Source organism: Sciurus vulgaris, assembly GCF_902686455.1.
Source record: "Sciurus vulgaris genome assembly, chromosome: 9".
Classification (NCBI taxonomy): domain Eukaryota; kingdom Metazoa; phylum Chordata; class Mammalia; order Rodentia; family Sciuridae; genus Sciurus; species Sciurus vulgaris.
Genome location: NC_136469.1, coordinates 94,493,027 through 94,515,699, shown reverse-complemented (window position 1 = coordinate 94,515,699; position 22,673 = coordinate 94,493,027). Strand labels below are relative to the sequence as shown.

At 32.8% G+C, this 22,673-nt stretch overlaps 1 protein-coding gene and 1 long non-coding RNA gene across 2 annotated transcripts in view; both read right to left on the bottom strand.

Annotated features, from left to right (window-relative positions):
* Window positions 1-738, bottom strand: part of TECRL (trans-2,3-enoyl-CoA reductase like) — a 101,747-nt gene extending 101,009 nt beyond the window's left edge. The window contains exon 1 of the mRNA XM_079153021.1: window positions 435-738. Coding sequence (XP_079009147.1) covers window positions 435-668 — 234 coding nt within the window. The 5' untranslated portion in view covers window positions 669-738. The remainder of the gene's footprint in view (window positions 1-434) is intronic.
* The window catches only part of LOC306669156, a 1,049,088-nt gene that overhangs the window by 717,806 nt on the left and 308,609 nt on the right, over window positions 1-22,673 (bottom strand). The window contains exon 2 of the long non-coding RNA XR_013766040.1: window positions 20,212-20,533. This is a non-coding gene — a long non-coding RNA (uncharacterized lncRNA). The remainder of the gene's footprint in view (window positions 1-20,211; window positions 20,534-22,673) is intronic.

Genomic DNA, 22,673 nt, shown 5'->3' with positions numbered 1-22,673 from the left:
AGTTTAAAAATGCTAGATTTTATGATAAATACTTAATATTGCTACTAGTAACTTCCATAAATTTTGCTTATTATTTTCTAAACATTTTTAAAATTCTATAGTAATTTACACATATAATGAATGCCTGAAAAGAAAATCTAGAAACAGTTTTATTATAGACTGATAAACTGAGTCTTGAAATTTCACTTCTACTTAATAGTCAACAGAGTGCAGGAAAACTAAATCCTAATCATTAGTTATTTCATTAATTTAAATTGAATATGAAAACACAGCAAATATCTTTCCCTGAAAAAAATTGTTTCTGTTCTGTTAAATTTAAAATTAAGTTTAAAAGACAGGGATGTGTTTTTATCCCAGTCCTGTCAGCATTTAATCAAGGGATTAATAACCTTTGAGTGAAACATAAGTAAACAAATTAAGTAAATAAAACTCACCTTATCCACCATACATATCTGTTTCCTGGTTTGAGCATCAAGGATTTCTATCTCATAGTGAGTAGTTTTTGAATGCTTGACTGCTGGAGTTGCTTTTAGAGGACCTGCTGAGAGTACAAGTTGTGACAAAGAGTGGAAATTTCTCATATCATTCTTCATTATGGACCGTGAAACTCCTTGGAAGAATAATTCTCGCTTGCGATTTGAGGCAAGGGACCTGTGTCTTTTGAACATTGTGTGAACTAGCAGGAGAAGCTGTCATGAAAACAGGAGACACTTGCAAGTGAGTTCCCTTTACACCAGTTAAATACCTCTGGCAAACCCCTGAGAGGTCAAGTGGCATGCCATTCCAAGAGTACGGTTTTATTTAGCAGGCTTGAAAACAATGACTGATCTTATTTCTATATATAACACACTATTAAGAATTGCTACAGTGTAGATAGAGTATTACTTTACCAGCATTTGAATTATTTCTTGCTGTCTCTTTTTATCTCTGCTTCTTAATAAGACCACTCTTATCTGAGATTCCAAAGCATAAAAATAGATAGTTTTTATTATCTCTAAATTCTGTATGTACCAGTCTTCAAAAGCAGGCATACTAGTGCATGCACATTCATGCTGAGTTATATTTAACTTGAGCATAGTGCCATCCCATAGTTCCAATTAAGAAAAAATGCATTATATAACACATTTTAAAATTTTATCTTTAGAAAAGACTAATGTCATATATATGCTAACATATATATGCACATTTGCATTTAAAGCACTCTGAGAAATTTATTTTCATCAGTACTAATTATACATTTCAAACAACAACACATCAAAAAATGGTGAAGTTTTCACTACATATGTGGAATGAAAAGATGGTAAATAATGAGATTGGAATATGTAAATAGCAATTTTATAACTTAGGTGAGGAAAAAGTGAATCTTATTTTAGTATTCCTATACATTGTGTCTTGGAAAATTATTGAATTGATATAGAAAATCAGTACTAAACACTGTACTTCCCACAACATCAAAGTGGGGCACATTTAAATAATTTCAGAATAAACAATGGAATGTGATAAACAATCTGGAAAGAGAGATTTTATAAAGACACTTCAACTATTCTGAGATTTTTTTTATATATATGGTGAAGAAATAACTGAAAAAAATTTACAAAATATATTGTCAGTGTGTCAAAAAGATATTAAAGAAGAACATTCTGGAATGTTACTTGAAATAAAAACATTTAAAGGAAAATGGCTAAAAGTACAGGGGAAGAAATCTCTGTTATGTATATGAAGCTAATTTTTACTTTTATAAATAAATTTTTTATTTTTAAATGTTTACTATATAATAAGGGCATCAGTTTCACAATGGAATGAAATTAGGAATCAACAATAAAATTTAAAAAAGAATGTCCTCTAACACCATGAGGATAAATAATAGCTATTTTCGTTAAACTATGGGATAGCAGAAAAATCAGGAATAAAATTTAAAAAATACTTTATGGTAAATGAGAAAAGCAACACAACACTTCAAAATCTCTGGGACCCTATGAAGGCACTTCTAAGTTGAAGGTTTATTGTACTGAGCTCATTCCTTAAAAGAAAGTCAATAAATAAATAACCAAAGATGACATTATGGAGCTCTAGAAAAAGAATGAATTAACACCAAAAATAGTAGAAGACAGGTAATAATTATAATCAGAACCAAAATCAATGAAATTGAAATAAATAAAAATTCAAAAATAATCAATGAAACAAAAAAAATTAGTTCCTTGGAAAAATAAATAAAACTGATAAACCCTTAGCCAAGTTAATGAAAAAAAAAAAAAAAAACTCAAGTTAAAAAAAAAATGTGAAGAAAATGGAAATATCATGATAGACGTTCTTGAAACACAGATGATAATCAGAAACTATGTTGAAAACTTGTACTCTAATAAAAAAGAAAATCTTGAGGACATTAGCAAATTTCTAGAGACATATGGCCTACCCAATTGAATCAAGAGGGCATAGAACATTGAAATGGAAGAATTTCAAGCAATGAAATATTTGCTTTTCTGAAGATGCCATCAAAACCCTACCAACAAAGAAAAGTCCAGGACCAGACTAATTCTCAGTTCAGCTCAAGCAAACCTTTAAAGAAGTAACACCAATCCTCCTCAAATTATCCATGAAACAAAAAAAGGACAGAACCCTTCCAAACTCATTCTGTGAAGCTAGTGTCACCCTGATAGCAAAAGCAGACAGACACATGAAAGAAAGAAAATTTCAGACCAATATCCCTGATGAACGTAGATGCAAAAATTCTCAATAAAATACTGGTAAATTGCAGAGAAAATCACATTTAAAAGATAGTGCACCATTATTAAGTGAGGTTCTTCCAAGTGATACAAGATTAGTTCAACATATGTATAGCAATAAATGAAATTCATCATATCAATAGACTTAAAAACAAGCATCACCTGATCATCTCAATAGATGCAGAAAAAGCATTTGACAAAATACAGCACACCTTCATGTTCAAAACACTAGAAAAACTAGGGATAATAGGAACATACCTCAACTTTGTAAAAGCTATATATGCTAAACTCAAGGCCAACATCATTCTAAATGGAGAAAAACTGAAAGCATTCCCTCCAAAAACTGTAACAAGACAGGAATGCCTTCTTTTATGTCTTCTATTAAACATACTTCTTGAAACTCTAGCCAGATCAATTAGGCAGAAAGTATAAATTAATGGGGTACAAATAAGAAAAGAAGAACTCAAACTATCCTTATTTGCCAATGACATGATTCTATATTTAGAAGACCCAAAGAACTCCACCAGAAAACTTTCAGAACTCAAAAATGAATTCAGCAAAGTAGAAGGATATAAAATCCACACTCACAAATCTAATGCATTTTTATTCATAATTGATGAATCCTCTGAAAGAGAATTTAGGAAAACTACCCCATTTATTAGCCTCAAAAAAATAAAATAAAATAAAACATTTAGGAATCAACCTAACAAAAGAGATGAAAGACCTCTACAATGAAAGCTACATAATACTAAAGTAAGAAATTGGAGAAGACCTTAAAAGATGAAAAAATTTCCCATGTTCTTGGATAGGCAAAATTATTAGTCTAAATGGCCACACAACCAAAAGTGTTATACAGATTTAATGCAATTCATATTAAAATTCCAATGACTTTCTTCATAGAACTAGAAAAAGCAGTCATAAAATTCATTGGGAAAAATAAGAGGCCCAGAATAGCCAAAGCAATTCTTAGTGAGAAAAAATGGAGCAGGAGGCATCACAATACCAGGCCTTAAATTACATTACAGAGCTACAATAACAAAAATAATATGGTATTGGCACCAAATTAGACATGAAGACCAATGGAACAGAATAAAAGACACAGAGACAAACCCACATGAATACAGTTATCTCATACCAGACAAAGATACGGTAAGTACACAAGGAAGAAAAGATAGCCTCTACAACTAATTGTGCTGGAAAAACTGGAAAAAAATAAGTAACGAAATGAAATTGGACCTCTATTTCTCATCCTGTGGAAAATTCAAATCAAAGTGAATCAATGACCTAAGAACTAGACTAGAGATGCAATGCCTCCTAGAAGAAAATATAAGACCAACTCTCCATCTTGTTGGTTTAGTAACTGACTTGCTCAACAAGTGTCCTAAAACGCAAGAAGCAAAATCAAGAATCAGTAATTGGGATGGTATTAAACTGCAAAACTTATTTATAGCAAAGGAAACAATCAAGAACTTGAAGAGAGCGCCTACAGAATAGGAGAAAATCTACCACCTGTACCTCAGATAAAGCATTAATATTCAGGATACATAAAGAACTCAAAAACCTTAGTATCAAAACAAAGAAACAAACAAACAAAACCCAAATAACCCAAAGGATTTAAAAATTAGCATACTATAGTGACACAGCCAAATCAATGTTTATAGCTGTTCAATTCACAATAGATCAGCAAAGGAACAAACCTAGATGCCCTTCAACAGATGAATGGATAATGAGAATGTTGTATGTTTACACAAAGGAATATTAGCCGTAGAATGAATTTATGGCTGTTAATGGATGGAACTTGAAGACTTTCATGCTGAGTAAAATAAACCAATTACCAAAGCACAAAAGTTCTCTCTTATATGTGGATTTTCTTGCACAATAAGGAGTTGGAGAAAAGAAGTTCATCGGATTAGAAAAAGGGGAATGAAGGGAAGGGAGGAATGGGAATAGGAAAGAGAGTAGAATGAATCAGAGAAAACTTTCCTGATTAGATTAAAGATTAAATGTTCAGTGTAATTCCTCATCATGTAGTACAACATGAAGAATAGGAAGTTATATTTCATGTATGTATAATATGTCACCATTCACTCTACTGTCATGTGTATTTAAAAAGAATAAAGAAAATTTTAGAAAAGAGAAAAATGGAGGGAAATGACATGAAAAGCATATATATCTGTGTATATATCTGTGCTGATCACTTAAGGAAAAAAAAAATAACTGAGAGATTGAAAACCTTCAGACACTGAAAATTACTTTTTAATTTTGTGAATACCAAGTAACTTGAAAAGTTAAATATTTGTCATTTACAAAGGTGTTTGAAATATTGGTATATAAATAATTAAATAATAACACCTTAATTTATATTTGTTTAACAATAGAAAATTTATGCCAATTTGTAAACTATGTTGCAATTCAAAACAATAAGATCAGAAAAGTATAAAAATATTCAGTGAGAATCTTGCTCCTAATGCAGTTAAATATTATAAATTGTGAATAAGGGGGAAAAGTTAGTATATCATTGCTTTTACCTCGATATCTTTCATATCTTTTTTGACCAAAAAAACAATTTATTTCCATTTATTCCCTATTTTAGGTGTTATTTCTTCTCATTTGTTTTTTAAAATTAATAGTCATTTTGTAGGGAGTTTTAATTAATGGAAAATTTGGACATATGAACCTGAATTTTAATATATTTCTTTGTGTCACCCACCACACAGTTTTTTCTATTATTTATGTCTTGCATATTGTGGCTTATTTTTTTAAATTGAAAATTAAAATTATATGAAATTTTTCAGGTAAATGAATTGAATTGGAAAATAGCATGCTTAGAGAAATAAGCCAATCCCAAAAAACCAAAGGCAGAATATTTTCCCTGATAAGTTCATTGGAATTATTTAGCATGTAATGTTTTTGGACAGTTTTCACTTTGTAACCTCATTTAAGTTTCTATGTTTTTTCAAAGGTTGAGGGCTCATTTTTTTTTTAATTGATGATAACATGCTATTGTTTAGGTGAACCATACTTTGCTTATTCATTCATCTATTGAAATACATCTTAGTTACTGCTATAAACATTTATCTGCCATTTTGTTGTGAATATAATTTCAAATTTGTTTGAGTAAATATCTAGCAATGTGATTCCTGGACTGAATGGTATGCTTAGGTGTAACTTTGTAAGAAACTGCAGACAGTTTTCCAAATTGGCTGTACCATTATGCGTTCCCACGAGCAATAAATGTGAGTTCCCATTACTTCAAATCCTCACCAAAATTCAGTGTTGTCAATATTTTGCATTTTAACCTTTATAATAGCATGTCATGTCATGGCATTTCATTGTTTTTATATGTGATTCCCTAATAGTGTATGATGAATGTTGTATAACTTTTAATATGCTTTTTTCCTATTTGTATATTTTCATTGGTGAGGTCTCTATTTAGGTCTTTCATCCATTTTGTAATTAGGTTGTTTTATAATTGCTGAGTTTTTGTTTTGTTTTGTTTTGTTTTGCTTTGTTTGAGGGAGGAACTGGGGATTGAACTTAGGGGCACTCAACCACAGAGCCATATCCCCATTCCTATTTTGTATTTTATTTAGAGACAGGGTCTCACTGAGTTGTTTAATGCCTTGCTTTTGCTGAGACTGACTTTGAACTGGTGATCCTCCTGTTTCAGCCTCCTGAGCCACTGAGATTACAGGTATATGCCACCACACCTGGCATAATTGTTGAGTTTTGAGATTTCTTTATATGGATATGTTTTGCAAACCATTTTCGGATATTTTACAATTATACTTTTACTGATTTACTTTTAAATTGGTGCATTATAGTGCTTCATAAATTTGGAATTCATTGTGGTATATTTGTACATGCACATAAAGTAGTTTGGTTAAAGTCTTTTGGCTGTTCTTCTCCCTCCCCATCCCTGCTCCCCCACCTCTTTATCCTTCCTCTGCTCCACAGTTCTCCCTTCTATTTTACCCTCGCTTTTTTATCCTTATTTCTCTGTGGCTTCCTAACAGAAAACATTTGACTCTTGACTTTCTGGGTTTGACCTGTTTCACTCAGCATGATGTTGTCAGGTTCCATTCATTTTCCAGAAAATGTCATCATTTTATTCTTCATGGCTAAGTAAGATGCCATTAGGTATAGGTACAGAAAATTTCTTTAACCTTGTCTATTTAGGGATACCTATTCTGGCTTATAATTTTATTAGAATCCAATTTGTCAAAATGTTTTCATGGAGTGTGATTTTTATGTTGTATATAAAAAGTAACTACCAAAGATGAAAATACCCAGATTTTCTGCTATGCTAAATTATAGATGTTGTACAGTTTTGCATTTTACATTCATTTCCATGAAAAATACAAGGTCTTCCAGTTATTCTAGTATGTTTTCTGAAAAGACTATCAGTTTTCCATTGAAATTTCCTGTTACTTTGTCAAAAATCAATTTATTGTATTTGTGTGGATTTATTTCTGGAGTATTTGTTCCACTAATCTGCTGTTGTTTTGCTAACATCACATTGTCTTTACTACAAAGTCCTTTATACAAAGTCCTTCTGTTGGACAGTGTCAGTCATTCACTGATGTCAGACCTTCGTTCTTCTTCTTTTTTAATATTATGGCAATTATTATGACATAATATGCCTTTAGTTTAGCTATTATCATAGATACTGCATTGATTTCAAACTTGTGGATTTTCTAAATCATAATGTCTCAAGTTGTAATATCTGTAAGTGTTCCTATGTTTCCCATAATTAGACAAATGATTCTTGGCTCTCTTTCTAAAATGTATTTCAAGTCTCTATACTTAGAATTTTTCTTTAACAGTTAGACAATGCTATGGGCAATCAGTGGAAGTTGTAATCATTCGTATACATTTGTGATATTTAAACAATGATGGTTTCATCCACTGAATCACACAATTCAAGAAGAAATGATTGGATCAAATTTTATGTAGCACTTTGTCTTCAAGATATAGGATGATTCCTCCTTGTAAATGTTCAATATTATTGGTTGAATGAATAAATCATCGCATGAATAAATTTTCCTTTCTAATGTAAGCTATTTGTTTCTAATATCACGACAAGGAAGTCATTGAGGTAATGAGAAGGAATTAATGATAAAAAAAGTATGCTTTAATCTATCTTAAACGCCACCTAAGAAAATTCTAGGAGACAGTGAAGCTTCAGATGGGTGGGTGAAAGAGGAAAATATAGAATCCTAAAGACGAACCACTTGTGTTTTTTTTGTTGTTGTTGTTGTTGTTTTGGTTTTTTTGTTTGTTTGTTTGTTTGTTTTTGTAGTGCTGGGGATTGAACCCAGGGCCTGTGTTCATGAGGCAAGCACTTTACCAACTGAGCTATAGCCCAGCCCCGCTTGTGGATATTTTTATGTCAATGATGATGAAAACATTTTAGATATTTACAAAATAATTGGAGTTTAGGAAGTTAAGAAATTAAGGAATGACAGAATATCAAAAACGTATATCAAATTATGCTATTCCTGGACTTGGGCAAATATGTAAATAAGCAGTTTGCGTAGAAAATAGCACCACTTTATTTTAATTGTATAGATTCATACATCCATGTACTAATTAAACACGTAATCTCATACTTATGTCATATTTTATAACACTGTGAAACTCACAAATTCTTATGAAATCTAATACATCAATTCATATTACAGAAAACTAGAATACATTGAATATATACATTTAATTTAATTTAGTTTATTTTAATTTTCAACATTAGTCCCCAAATCAGACATTGTTTTACTCCATCACCTTGCTCAAACATTCAGATTATTCCTCTTTTCTAGCTTTCTAAACTTAAGTGGTATAATAACAGTTATTGAAAAACCAACTTTACTCATAATACCAAAAAACAGAGTACTAACTCAGTTCAATTCACTCCCTAAAATATCTGCAAATATTTTAGACTCTTCCATTATAAAGTTTATAGGGTCTTAACTTTTTTCCAGTTTTTTCATTTTTAGTGATACCAGTGAACTAGGAAATGGGCTCTGAATCAGCAGATCAAAGAGAGAGCATTACATACAGGACCAAATTATTTTCTGAGTTACAAGAGGATATAAATTTTATTAAAATAATATTTTATATATTGATCTATTATGTAAGCTATTGGAATTTCAAAAACTTTTTTTCAAATCTTTGATCAGTAAAATTAAAGTCACTGATGTTAATATTTCAACTAATACATAATAATTCAAAAATTATTTTGGTTACATGAAGTATATCATTTTTAACAGCAAGAACGGAGAGAAATGAAAATGGATGTTGTTACTATGATAAAATTTCAGATTTATACTTTCAAGTAACAGATTCAGAGTGTTGAGCTAAAACAATTATCAATGAGAATTGATGGTGATTAAACCATTTTAGATAACAGAAAATGATCATCACTCTATTGAAAAAGACATGGTAGCTGTAATACAGAGCAATAACTTCCAGAGTTAAAAGAAATGGATACTCAACTTTGAGCTCTGCCAGTGTGTATTTTGTAATATTAGATAAGCTGGGTAATTTCTCTGAATATGAGATGAGGTTAATCTTAACAAGGTCTCTAATTACTCTTCTAGTTTTGTTTTACTTCCCATTTAAAATTAGCAATAATATAAAAGTAGGAATAAAATCTGCTCAACTGTCCTTCCCTCAAAAGATTATTAGTTAAACTAATATGTAAAACTGTACTATGAAATTGCATAACCTTATTAATTAGCAAATAAAACTGCAGTGGAAAACTCTGTACTTCTCCAAGGCTAAGGTAAAATTAAATAGTTTCCTGAAGAGCAAATAAATTGGACAGAGATTTAATCTTTCCTGAAGAAAATTGGGGGAAACATAGTCTCATCTTGTATATGCAAATGATCAGAGTTTCTTGTAAAATTAAAATAGGCACTGGTGAGGAAAAAAGGGAGGGCACAGAATTTACTTCATTGTCAGTTTCAACAAGACCACACATATCTGTTGATCTTTACATTTTTATATGAATACCTACCAATAAGTTCTCTTTGAACAGTTTATGCAAGCTCAGTACAAATACTTCAATCTCAGTCTTTCACTCAGTTCTGTCTTACATTCCTGGATTGCCTGCTGTTCTTCTACAGTAGCAGTTGATTCTTCCTGCTCTTGAATTCTCAGAATTACCATGAAGAGTTTCTAGTTCACCTGGGCCTGCTCTTCCCTGGAATCTTAATTTCGCTGCTACTTCCTCTTCTCTGTAATGGCACATGCTGCCCTCTATTTTGGAAACTGATTGAAATAAAACATGTACAATAGTCCTTCCCTAAAAAGTTAGTATACTAATCTGTGAAAATGCACTCCAAAGTTGTATGGCTTTATTATTAATTAATAAATCAGACTGAACCACTATCATTATCTGATATCTAAACTAATTTAGTCTTCGTCATTTCTCATTGATGTTTGTTTTAGAAAAATTATCTTTTCAAAGATTCTTGCCATGAATGGTGTGGATGAAGAAATCCTTTATCAACACTGAAAGAACAACAGGGAAAAATAAATTCCAACACTCAGTTCTATATATTTAAAAACCAAACCTAACAATCCCTATGTAGATTTATCTCTACATTTTTTGGTAGGTTGTGAGAACAAACAAAAAGTAAGGTTCAATTTGAGAATCAACATCCCAGTTTATTTTTATTATATATAGTCTCTATTGTTCACTGTGACAAGGAAAATGAATCCAACACGTTTCTTTGTTTCATAGATATTCAGAATTTATTTTTAAATTGGAGCAATAAGAGGAAGACGATACAAAGTGAGGATATTAACTCTTCATCTTCATAACTTAAAATCTGGTAACATTATTTTAACACGGATCTATTATTAGCATTTCAAAGATTTTAAATTCTGACCAGATGTTTGAAGTACATTTTTGTCTGTAGCAGAAAGATTGACTATCATAATCTTGACTGTCTTCTTGTCTTATAATTTTCTAGGATTGTCTTTTTGTTTTCATTTTGAAACATATTTTATGGTACAAGATTTTCATGAGTTAATCTAATTTTTAAAAGTTATGTTTATAATGAAATACTTGACATTCATGTAATAATAGTTAATGCTCATGCAAGGTTATTATGGCCTTGGCAAGGTACCCAGCATTTATCCACTTAACAATCTTGTAAGACAGTTATTATTACAGGTGTAAAATCTGAGTCACTAAGAATTTCATCTGACCAAAGTGATATAACAAGTGACATAATTGGTCATAAACTAGTCTAAGCTGTTAATCATTTCACAGCATCAATTTTCATGACCACACATATGTATACATAAAGACCTAAATACATACATAGATTTCTACTATTTATCATTATAATTGAAATCATTCAACACAGAAATGTGCATAAACTATTAAGATATAATTGGTACTGCAATAAGGTAAATAGACACAATTTTTTAATAGCAAACTTTCAAAACTCATGAATACATACATGGTACTATCCATGTTTGTGTGAGTTGTGAGTGCATTTGTGTGATGTGATTGTGTGTATGAGAGAGAGGGACAGAGAGAGTGAGAGTGAATTTAGAGACAATGATTAATGCTGCTTTTGAGAGTTTCGCTCTTAATGAAATAGTAAAGCACTATGTTATTGACAGGCACATAAGCTCATGCTTCTTGACTTTCATTCCCTCTAAATGTGATCCCTGAGTCACTTTTCTGTCATTCCTACATCCCAGTCATTTTGCCTTTTAAATGAGCTGTAGTTAATAGTTTCACCCAGAGATAAACAATTTTCCTAAGGACTGAAGTAGGACCTACAAGGTCATTAAGCTTATGGCACAGATGGCAACCATTCGATAATGGGTTTTTAATACATGGCAATATAAAAATGATACAGAAGACAATATAATAAAAAATACAAACTAAAAATAGTTTTAGGTGAAAAATACAGGGAACTTCAGGATTATGGTAGAGTATAGGTGGAACCAGAATAATCTGATTTTATAAGGAAATGAAGATACAGTCAAGAGTAGTCATGTCCAGATTCTGTCATGTGCCTCCTGTCAGCATTGACTGACAACAGGTCAATGAAGAATAATCATATGTGGAAAGATACAGAATTTATGTAATTAAAAAATCCGAAACTTTATTTTTCTGAAATACACGGTAAAACATAACTTGAAACCAAACCTCAATGTTAAGTTTCATAAAACACGTGGCTTTCAAGATCCATTACATGTAACTAAGAAATGTCCTTACCAAAACAAACAAACCAGAAACCCACACAAAACACACACACACACACACACAATACTATGAGAAGTCTTTCATATTAATAAAAATGCACCCTTATCCTTTGTGTTTTCCCCCTGGTCTCATTGGCTTGTATGCATGTGGAAATCAAAAACTTTTCTTTTTTTCACAATGGTGCTTGCTATGATGCCTGATGAATTTCTTGTCATTCAACAAATCTATCAAGAAGAGCAAGGTAATCATTGTCCTCAACAAAGTTACTAAGAACAGTGTGAACTGTTCTCTTGCTATTGCCATCTCATCAACAGTGAAGACTGGAAAGATACTCTTCACAGCAGAAATGTCAGTTGATAAGCAACAATAACATCACAGAGACACTATTTTGTTGCAATTTTAGTTAATTTTTTTCAGGCAAAATTCATCAGTGGAAGACGAAACAGATTATTGTATGGTTCCAAAGTGCCTCCCTATAGAATAACTACTAAGTAGAAGGAACTGGTAATATTTAATTGAGGCAACCTGGGGACTACCTCTGTAATCATGAGATTTATATTGATATCAATAAAATTATGATAATTTGCTATAGCTCGTATAATTCACTGAGAAGGACATACTATTAATTATGTGGTATTCTAGCCAAAAATAATAAGAAGAAAATATGAGATAAAATAAATATGACACCGGGACGAACTTCCTTAAATATTACCAAGTAAAATAATTAACTATTCCATGTTATGGAAAAATAAAGAACCCTGGACATTAATTTTTGTTTAGGTCTTAATTGGATCCAGGATGAAGATCCAGTTTTTGTAATCTTATAAAGACAATTTGAAAAGATTGAAGCAAAAACTATCTATATAATAATGATAATATTGTGAAAAATTAAATATGCTGAGTTGGGTCATTTTGTGATAGTTATGAAAGAGACTGTTCTTATGAAACAGATGCTAAGTCATTTAGGGGGATGGGTCATGATGCTAGGCACAAAAATTCAAATATTTTAGAAAATAAAATGTATTCATAAATGTAAAAAATGGTAAATATGAACTCAAATAATTTAGAAAATAAAACATCCATAATGTCAAATAGGTAAATATGAAATAAACATGAAATTTCTATTATTATTATTATTATTATTATTATTGTAACTCCTTTATAAGCAGTTTGCAGTGAAATCATACACAAAATAAATATAAGAACCTAGGATTTTCCCTCAGAAATTCACAATACCTTGTAACATATGACCAACTATAGTAATAGCTTAGCTTCCTAACTTGTTTTCAGATCAAGGAGTATACCTTTCATGGCATTAAGTGATGTAATGTCATCTGAGTAGTCTAAGTAGAAAGGGCAGTTTGAAAATTATTAATCAATGCAAATTACTATAAAAATTCACTTTGTACCAACTCCATGATATCAGACGCTATGAGAAAATATCATAAGAATTACCATTACTTTTCTCTGTATTTTAGTTCTATTCCTCATGACTTTTCTTGTCTCTAAATTTTAGTTACCAGCAGAGATTTTATGAACATCATAAAATTTGATTCCTAATATTATTATTTTTTTTCGGGTGTTGGGGATTGAACTCAGGGCCTTGTACTTACAAAGCAAGCACTCTACCGACTGAGCTATCTCCCCAGCCCCCAATTCCAAATATTGTAGATCATTTGCTATGTGATAAATACTAGTTCATTTTTACTTAACTTTTGATCTCTATAAAACTAGTATATTTGCATTAATATGCGTACTTCCTTTATTATTATTTTAGCTCTACTCAATTATACCAAACAAATGTCAAGTATTGTATTAACTATTAAGTTGATAAATTGTATCGTTAAGACTGTTACTCTTAAAAGTACTGAAATTTTAGACAACTGAAGGTTAAATGATCATAAAAATAAATGTGAATATATTAACATGTATATATATGAAAATATTCACATCTATCAAGCTATAGATAGAAAAATGATTTCTTAATAGTAAAAGTTAACAGAAAATTGGTATCTGTTATAAAAATAATTTTCTTGACAGAAACTTTGGCAAAGCTGATTTTTACACCTGTATTAGGTTAAACATTTTCTGAATGACGAGAATTTCTCTTTTTCACTGTACTTCCCGCCCTTTTCACCACTCCTTTCTCTCTGAACCTTGAATTTTCTTCACACTGAACTAAGGAATATAGTCAATTATATTCGGCTAGTTCTGGCAGAAATTTATATAGTCAACCTTACCTATTTCCTTTCTCACAAACTAAAACCACACCATATGTAAATGCTATTTGCTTTGCTGTTTAAAAATATCTAGTGTCTGGACCTTTTTACAATCTCCACCAAAGCCACTGATAATGTAAAACACCATTCTCACCCATTTGAATATGGTAAAAGACTCCAAACTGCTGTCTTTAATCTTGCTTGCTTTTGTTTTAATCTTGCTTCCCAAAAGATAATTCCCCCTACAGAAACCAAATTACTCTTTCATTTCTCTAAGAAGAAAAGTCAAAAGTTAATATTGTATATTGGAGAATCATTTTTTCTGCAATCCTGATGCCTGATTTCTTTTTCTACTGTTCCCGCACAATCTGCTTCCATCACTAGCCTAGCAGTATCTAGAACACACTACATATTTCTCCACTCAGGATATCACTGTCTTCACCTTTACTGTAGTGCAGTTACTTATATTTTGAAAGACTTCAATTGGTTTCAGTTCTTTCAGGTATTTGCTAAGTTACAACCATATCAAGGAGAATACTCTAACCCACTCCATCTCAAAGGGCATACCCCCACAAGTCCTGTTCTTTTCCTCCTTTATTTCTACTTAGCACATTTTACCATGTGACACGTTAAATTTTATTTTGTTAGTTTTTTTCTCATCCCCAACTCCATTAGAATATGAGCACCACAGAGTAGAAATCAGTAGATTTTGTTTACTATTATTTCTTTAGCACCTGGTTTATTATAAGCATATGAGAGATATTCATTAAATGTACCTGAATTAATTGGGTATAAAGCAAAGCAGATAATTTAAATGGTGACATGTCTTCATAAATGAAAATAGTCTAAGATACATTTATTTTTCAATTATCAGAATCAAATAAAAATGGTTGATTCAAATGGGACATAGTAACATATACATTCCCTGAATCCAGACAAACATTCAGAAACAAGTTACGCCTGTCACACTGTTGCTCATTTTCAAAAGAGTTTTCTAGATTTTTTTTCTGTTTTTTTTTTTCATAGATTATATTATACAAGATTTAGAAACATAGAAGAATTAGTATTCCTTGGCTTTCAATCTAATAATACATTAATATCTTCAAGCTTATTAATATCTAAATAATATTTTTAAATTTCAGTAAAAATAATTGTGAATGAGAATGGGTAGAGAACATGCCGGCTTTCAGAATAAAGGCAAGTCCTGACTAGCTAACACATTTACCAATTACTTAAATTTTCAAAAAGCTTACATTTCATAATTTTAAAAAGATTTTAGTAATTATGAGAGTTCTTTCAAATAAATTACACATAGTTTATTTAATATCCTATCTCTCCTGATTTCTCTCACTTTTCACTAGTCAAAATAATAATTATATAGTAGTACTTTCCTCAAATTTCTAGCTATTAATTTTCTTCTCTAATTAAATCGATATCTGTCATTCTTCAGTATCTTATCATCCACATTGATGCTTATTGGGTTGAAAAAGCTACAAGATTTACTTATTCAGTTATTGTGATAGAGAATAGAACTGAACAAAACATTAACAAGAAAATACAGAATTTATATAGAATGGAAACTAAATATGCTACCTGATATCATAAGGAAAACATGGGGAAATAAAACTCATTACACTAAAAATTGCTTATATTTTGTAGATTACCAATATCACGATTTTAGAGTTAAACACCAATAATGATGGCTATTTCAGAAGACAGATTGGACTTGTTACATTTTCTTTCTCTTCTGTGCTTAGCCTATGTTAGCTTTATGATATATAATGATATTATGCTACGTAACATAGTTTTACATAAGTAAAACAACATAGTCCTCATATGCTGTTTTTTTTTTTAATTCAACTTTATAAAACCTGCTAATTTTAAGATATTTTATTTAGATTACTGGGGAATTTAGTAGTGGCTTATATTGCCTTAGATAAATTCCTAAGTTCTGTGTCTCAAGAGATTTTGAGAAAGACCTTTTAAAGTCAAAGGATGTTGTTCCTCTATTTCAAAAAATTTAATTAAGAAAAAATGATCCTTTTCTTTAAAAACATTGCTTAATCATCATACTCAGTTGTACATTCTTTCTCATTCTGACTTTATTTTAAAATACTGGAATATATACATTTCTGATGTTCCACATGGTAATTATGTACTTTAGTTGAAGAAAAAAATGCCAGTTCGAAAAAAAAACGAACATTTTAATATGCTGTCTTTCATGCTCAATAGTCATAATCTTAAACTTTCTGTGTTGCACTTTGGAGTCTCCATTGTGTGGAAACACCCATTTCCTATGATTCAAGGCACCCTGCAGGATTGGGGTCTGGTGTCACTGTTGCTATGCTGGGTCAAGTTGGGTTGGTGAGGCCACAGCCCCTGTACTAGTGTAATGAAATGTTTGTGGGTTTCCAAGGAGGTGCAGAGGTTTCTGGTCCCTATCCTAGGGCAGTAAGAATTTGGACACCAAAATTTGGCCCTTCTCAAGATGCAGCCTAGATCTAGCCACGTGTGCTCTAGAGGACAGCAGGAAGGAAATGTGAATCCCTTTTCCAAGGCTTCTGTGCAGAATCCAAGTTGCTCCCTAAAACTAGGATGAAGCCTGTCACAAATTCTAAGTGACTGGTCCCACTGGTATTTGTATTGATGGAGTCTGCTGGTACTCTCTGATTCCTCTTGTCAGGGAGCCATGTCACAGTTGCTGGAGGACTCTTTCCTCTTTCTGTACTGCCACCCCGGGTCTCTAAATATCTTGAGGAGTTCTGGCATCCTCCCAAGGTCACTGACCTCAGAACACAAATATTCACTTGTTGCATTGGTTCTTCCTTTCCCCTCCAGGATTCTGATGTTCAAAATCTCATTTCTTAACATTTATACTACATTCATCCTGTATATTAGTTTATATTGGTTTATTTATCCAAGATATGTGTTATTTTGGATTTTCCTTGAAGTTTATTCTTTAGTTCTCTACAGAGACACTCTGCTTTGACTAACATTGTAGCTTACTGGAAATTTTTTACCCAAATAGAGAATTTCAATAGGTATGTGATCAAAATCAGATATGTAAAATTGATTTTGGCTGTTTCTGCTTCTGTTGTGGTGGCTAAGATACCAGCTGACAAGCTATGGTCATTTTTCTTTGAGTGAACCCTCCTTCCCTCTCCATCCTCCCTCTTTTTTCCTTTCTGCCTTCTTTAAATACACTATCTTTATTTTTGGATTTCAGAATCTTCAGTAAGATATATCTGGCTGTGAACTTCAATTTACTTATCATTTTTGAGATTCACTGAGTTAACAGAATATTGAGGATTGCTTTCTTTCAATGATGTATATATGTCAACAACTTTTGCTTTCAAATATTTACCTTTGAGGATTCATTCCATTGGAAACAGTAAGCATTTTTATACTCAATTATAATTTGGGTACATTTTAGAAAATTGTAGAATATAGGAAGTTCATAAAACACTTTTGAACACAAATATAAATAGCACTATTAAAATTTCAGTACATATAACTGTTTACTCAGTTTATGGTTTAATAACATGCCAAAAGTATGTACCAAACAATTCAATATGAAATTATTCAGACTGTTTCTCAATTCAATAAATATTCTTTTACAACAAAAGTTTACTAACCTGATACTGTTATTTATTAAAATAGATATAATCAATAATATATCTTTCCAATATTTATGTTGTTTCCAACCCTACATTCCTACAGTTTGTCATTGGGATATGATAATGGTTAAAAAAAGTAAAAATTTTCACACTCACAGAGATTATATCTATTCAGGAAACACCTTAAATAGCATAGACTATTTATTATTTCATAATGTAATGAATGTTGAGAAAAATGAAACTTAAAAAGTGAAAAGCAGATATATAATATCAAAATTTTTCATATAAAATATTAACTAGAACTTTCAGGAGAGATTGCCCCAAAAAGGTGTTTTGATGAAGATTTAAATCTGAAACCAGTCCTGTGACTCAGGAAGAAACCAGAAATCAGAGGTGGCAGGAAGTCAAAGAGAGGAAGTCAGAGTGCTGGAGTGAAGTGGGCCTGAGAGAACATTTGAGGATGACATCAGATGTTAGCAGAGTGTTGCATTATGCTGTTTGGTGGGTCATAGTGAGGACTTAACTTTCACTAGAAAATAAATGAAATGTCTTTGTAGGATCCTTAGAGGGTAGTGGCATGATCACCCTGGCTACTTCTGCTGAGGGCAAACTGAAGAGGGAACAAACAGGATCAGTGAGACCAGTTAGGAGTTTGCTTCAATGTTCTAGGCCAAACATGATGATTGTAACCTGGGAAGGCAGCAGTCTGGATTAAGTAATGTGAAAATTTGCTGCAGGAACAAAATAGAATTACTGACAGGCTGGGTGTGAAGAACTAAGACTGAAGAGAAAGCATGTTAGAAATTGTTGGGGTCTTAAGCTCCCTTGCTCTTCTCGACCAGCAGCAAGGGAAGGGGACACTCCCCAACAAGGTCAGACCAGGATAGGTAAGGCCGACTGACCGCCCGCTCCCAGCCCTCCAGGAGGAGGACAATCAGACTCGTCAGGGAGACCAGTCACAGCAGGAACTCGTTTATTGAGGAAGTCACACAGCTTTTATGTAGGGTGGCGGCTAGGCGGGAACCAATCAGCTTAAAGGTCAGCAAAGCATGGGGTGTTCACGCAGGCAAGAGTCCCATAGGACTATATGGCAAGCACGAGCTGATCACATTCACGGAACTATTGTTAACCAATCCCTGACAGTGGTCCAATTCATCGTCATTAACTATTGAAACCACCTTTGAGGCCTTGATCTTGCTCACTCACCAGGGGGTAAGGAGTCAGCCTGAGTTAGTTAATGTGTCATTAGTCCCAACATATCCCCCTTTTTTGTTTTATATTAAGGGTGTGTCTGTCTTAGGTTGCCCCTGGAAGGGTCTTACCCGTCATGGACCATCACCCTAGCAGTTTGGGGGTCCGCCTTACTCGAAGGTGTGCCTGTCTTAGGTTGTCCACGGCAGAGCAACATCCTTACCCGTCATTGGACAATGAGGCTCTAGCCCTCATTTCCTGTCTTAGGTAGGTATGAGCTCCCCATGAATCTTACCCGTCATTGGCTACCACCTTAGCACTTCAGGCGGGCCCCTCAGGAGGAGCAGGGCTTAAGGGAGAGACACTTAGACTCTAGTGTCCTGATACGAGTGATCCATGATCCTATAGGGCTCCCAATCATCATTATGAAGGGCGGTATAATGCTGTCGGACCTCCATGAGCTGCACAGACTTAGCCTGGCTTTTCAGTAAATGGATAAGTCTATTGACTTATGCAAAGCCCAAAGGTGAACACAAGGATAGCAGTTCCATAAGCGGGAGGAGGTATGGGAGCCACCCATGTAACCCAGTCCAGAGGAAATTAGAGTGGAGCTCGTTCCTACAATGTTCCAATCTTCCTGTAGGCTTTTGATTGTATCTTGTACAATGCCAGAGTGGTTGGTGTAGAAACAGCACTCTTCACCAAGGAACAGGCAAAGCCGTCCTTCCTTTGCCGTTAGAAGATCCAAACCACAACGATTTTGCAGGACGACAGCAGCCAAGGAATCAAGTTGAGCCTGTAGATCTAAGATGGTAGACCTACAAAGTGCAATGTTAGGAGCTCTATGTCTCTCAAGGAAGTCCACTGTCCAAAGTCATGAGGTCAGAGACCCCAGTCTCAATCACTGCTGTCCCATTTTCGCTACTGCACAACACACTCTTTCTTAAATGTCATTTTAAGCAGTTTACATATATTGATTCCTGAGTCTACATGAACATTAGTTAACACAATTTAACATTGTTTCTAAACATGAATTAAGGAAATGCTGAGAGAGCTTTTAACTTTCCTTTTGTGTGGCAAAGTGACAAAATGTTTTTATGTTTAACCTTTAAACAAATCAGGATCTCAATAACCTCCAGAAATACATTTAACAAATTTTACATATACCCTATTGATGATAGGTCCTATAGTAGAACATTAAATGATAGAAATAAATCCCTAATAAAATTTACTCTTTTTAAGTTTAAAATTACTATTACAAACAAGTTTAGTTTGGAGAATAGCAGCTTGATAAATTCCCTGCTTTAAAAACTTGTATACCTGGAAAATATGAACACATTTAATATATAAAGAGTGACCATTTCACAATTACCTTGACATTTTTATCTTACCAAATTTAGTTTTTTAAAGAAAAATTTAGACTCTGTAACACAGTACAATACTCTAACATTTGTTTAACCATAATTGTATATCCCAATTTTTAAGACTAATTGTTCTAAAGAATAAAACTTAATAGATACAAAGTTAAGAGTAAATTAGTGTTTCTAAGAAATTCTTGTCATTTTACCATATAGATTAAACTTGGTTTATATCAGAACATTAGTATTTCACCTTAGGAAAAAAAAACCTTAAATAGCTTTAACTGTGTCACATACATACAACCAACTTAGTTACATGCAAACTTATTGAAACTTGCCCTTTACAGACTTTCTTAGCACTTATTTAGACCCTCATGTATTTTATCACATAAGCACTTTCTTACCCAGAAACATTTTGTTTTTCACTAAATATATTTCCATATTTAGAACCTTTTATTTTTTTTCTTTCCTATCTGTTGACTTTTTGTTCACATTCTGAAACAAGTCTTATGAAATTTCTTAATTTATATAAATTACTCCATTTTAATAAGATTAAATATTTTGTTATTTATAGTACTCTAATTGAAACACAGTTGAACCCTTTAGAACCTTTTGTATATAGAATTATACCGGTTAGGACATAACTCTAAGTAACCTTGTTTTTAGTTTAGTGATGACACAAAACAATTTTCTCTGTAAACACATTTGAGTAATCCCATGCATGTGAACTCTAATTCACTTATTTTGTAAAAACCAAGATATCAGACAAGTGTCCTGAACAGTATTTGCCAGCTTTTTCTTGTTGGAGGAAAGTCCTAGAAAAATTGATGTTAGACTTTTTATAAACATCAACATTTTATTAGTTCGACCACCTAGAGACTTGAGTTAATTTTAAATACATTTTACTTCTATTAGTTTACCCAATTTAAATTGAACCTTTTTAAATCATGTGAATTAAAAGTATTTGGATCCATTTTTAAATTTTAATTTTAGGAGCGCTCAGTTTTGATACAGACTAAACATGACACCAGACAGCATGACACACGCATAACAAAAATCGAAGGCCTTGTAACTTATAGGTAAATCTCCATTGCAATGTAACAGATGTTCAAAAACTCTAGTTGAATTAAAAAAAAAAAGAACTGATCAAAAAGTCATGAGCTCAAAAAAAAAAAATGTAGAATTCAAAAAAAACAAGAGTCCTGGAAAAATGATATGGCCGTTAATTACTTTAGTAAAGCACCATAACATTTACTTTTGCTGGAGTTCAGGTAAGACTCTTTTTGTTCTTTTTTTTCTTTGGGTTTGAGACCGGTCTCCTACTGAGCCTTCAGGCTTTTTCTATTTACATTTCAATGTAAGACTTGACTGAGATTTGGATCTGAAAGGGGCCAAAATATTCCAGCAGAAACTTGATGCCTAGGGCATTTTAACCCTTATTCCTGGTTAGTAATCAATTCAGGTTTGGACGCAAAAAATTGTGAAACAATTATCTCCCAATACTTGTGGGGACTGGGACAACTACATCATACTCCTTACTAGGACATGCCACTGATGGTTGGGCTCGTTACTCCCTCCACACCGGTATATATGGGACCTCGTGGCCTGGGGAATGGAAGCAGAAACAGCTGAGTCGAAGTTGGAGGAGGAGGAGGGATTTTAGAATACTTGCAGTAAACATACTTCAAGAGGGTGTGCTCTTGGGTGAATTATATTGTTCTGGTTGATGGTATTTGAGGTTCCTGGCGGGCACCCAGATAGGGTTTGGTTCTCCAATTGGGAATACACATCCAAAACCTCTGCCAGCACTTATTAGTGGATCAGGACCATGCCAGCATCCAGTTAATGGATCTTTCCATTCAACTTCAACTTTCAGGTAAGGCACCTGATTAGCCCAGTGTCGTTGGAAGGCAGTTAAAGGCTGATTTTTTGACCTAAGATTAATTGTTCTTGTACAATATTTCTTAAATGTTGAAGCTTATTTTGGGGTAATGGGCACTGTTCCACCCATATTGGGGGACCTGGGAGCCATTGGGTGGCTGGTGTCATTGGAACAGTGGCCCTTAGGATTAGGATCTGGCCCTTAGGTCCCGGGAAGCTGGGACCTTCTGCCTAGATGCCTCAAAAAGAGGGTCTCCTCTGTAATTGCTAAAAGGGCCAGATAGATTAAATTGTTGTTCATATTCCTCTTGCTCAAGGAGGTCATCATACACTGCCTTGTGATCAGTTGTTATATAGACCTCTGCTTCCCCTAAGATACCCTGTCCTAGTAAATTTGCAGTAAGACGTGAGGCCACGAGGGGGCGCACGTCTCCCTGGGCACCATCCACATCCCG